The following is a 1,642-nucleotide window of genomic DNA, read 5'->3' as shown; positions in this document are numbered from 1 at the left end:
AACAGCCTGGAGCAGCCCCCCTACGTGCCAGGTACAGGGAGCGGGTCCCAGCCTCTGCCCGGGGGCGCGGGGAGCCCCAGGAGGAGCCTGGGGGTGCGGGGAGCCCCAAGAGGAGCCTGGGGGTGCAGGGAGCCCCGGGAGGAGCCCGGGGTTGCTCCAGTCCCGGCCGGGGGGCTCTGTGCCCGCCCTGGCCAGCACTGCTCCCATGCAGGGGTGTTTGGCGGGCGGCTCCAAGGCGGCACCATCTGCGCCTCCAGCCAGCAGTACCTGTCCTCCCACTACAACCTGCACAGCCTCTACGGGCTCACCCAGGCCGTCGCCTCCCATGAGTAAGCCCGGGGCTGGTGTCGCAGCTCCTGAGGAGCTGATGCACATCACGGGGGGTGCCAGAGCCAGGAGAGACCCCTCCCCACAGCTGGGCAGGGCGGGTGTGGGGGGGCATTCAGCGGGGGGGCGAGGGCTGGGTTCGTACCCCGGTGCGTTGCCTGTTGCTGCCAGTTCGTACCCCGGTGCGTTGCCTGTTGCTGCCAGCCTGGGGCTGGAGCTGGTGCTGTGCTGCCGTGCTGGCTCCTGGGCTGGGGGGCCATGCCCTGAGACTGCCCCATGGGCAGGATGGTGCTGGGTGTCTGCCCCGGCCTGTGCCCGCTCTGCTGGGAGCTGCTGAGCCCCCTCCTGCCCGCAGCGCGCTGCTGAGGGTCCGGGGCAAGCGGCCCTTCGTCATCTCCCGCTCCACGTTCTCTGGGCACGGGCGCTACGCAGGGCACTGGACTGGGGACGTCGGCAGCAACTGGGAGCAGCTCTACTACTCCATACCAGGTAGGCTGCGGGGTGCCGGGGCCGCATCCTGCTCCACTTCCCCCCTGTGCCCCCCCCACTGCAGCCGGGGGCTTCCCCGACACACTCTGTGCCCCCCCGCAGAGGTGCTGCTCTTCAACCTCTTCGGGGTGCCGCTGGTGGGTGCCGACATCTGCGGCTTCGCGGGCGACACATCGGAGGAGCTGTGCGTGCGCTGGACCCAGCTGGGCGCCTTCTACCCCTTCATGAGGAACCACAACGACCATGGCGCCCGGGTGAGCGCCGGGGGGGCGGCTGGGGGACGGAGCACCCACTGCTCCCCCCACATGGTCCGAGCATCCCCCTGCCTTCTCCCCTGCAGCCGCAGGAGCCGTACGCCTTCAGCCCCGCCGCCCAGGCTGCCATGAGGAAGGCCCTCTGCCTCCGCTACTCCCTCCTGCCCTTCCTCTACACCCTCTTCCACCGGGCTCACTCCGCCGGGGAGACGGTGGCACGGCCCCTCTTCCTCGAGTGAGTGCCCACGGGCGCCGGGAGGGGGGTGCAGGGTCTCCCTGGCGCTGCACTGCCCGTCTCCTCCTTCCCCAGGTTCCCCAAGGACCCCAACACCTGGGCCCTGGACCGCCAGCTGATGTGGGGCGGGGGGCTGCTCGTCACCCCAGTGCTGCAGCCAGGAACCACCAAAGTCAGCGGCTACTTCCCGGCGGGGACGTGGTACAGCCTCGCAGGGGTGGGTGCTGCCCTGTGAGCGGGGGCTTTGCTGCCTGTGTCCCTGCTCCTACCAGACCCCGGGGCTGTGCTGGGGCTCAGGCCTCACTTGTGGCCGTTGGAGGGGGGCTGGGACCCCCCC

The 1,642-nt window shown here is 71.0% G+C and overlaps 1 protein-coding gene across 1 annotated transcript in view; it reads left to right on the top strand.

Moving 5' to 3' along the window:
• The window catches only part of LOC113486973 (coiled-coil domain-containing protein 40-like), a 35,745-nt gene that overhangs the window by 16,753 nt on the left and 17,350 nt on the right, over positions 1 to 1,642 (top strand). Inside the window, exons 29-34 of the mRNA XM_026861317.1 lie at positions 1 to 31; positions 212 to 329; positions 683 to 816; positions 919 to 1,070; positions 1,157 to 1,305; positions 1,381 to 1,526. Of these exons, the coding sequence (XP_026717118.1) occupies positions 1 to 31; positions 212 to 329; positions 683 to 816; positions 919 to 1,070; positions 1,157 to 1,305; positions 1,381 to 1,526 (730 nt within the window). The remainder of the gene's footprint in view (positions 32 to 211; positions 330 to 682; positions 817 to 918; positions 1,071 to 1,156; positions 1,306 to 1,380; positions 1,527 to 1,642) is intronic.

This window comes from Athene cunicularia (assembly GCF_003259725.1).
Source record: "Athene cunicularia isolate RWA chromosome 18 unlocalized genomic scaffold, athCun1 chr18_part1, whole genome shotgun sequence".
NCBI classification, from domain to species: Eukaryota; Metazoa; Chordata; class Aves; order Strigiformes; family Strigidae; genus Athene; species Athene cunicularia.
The sequence above is the reverse complement of the archived record's forward strand: the minus strand, read 5'-3'. Positions and strand labels throughout refer to the sequence as shown.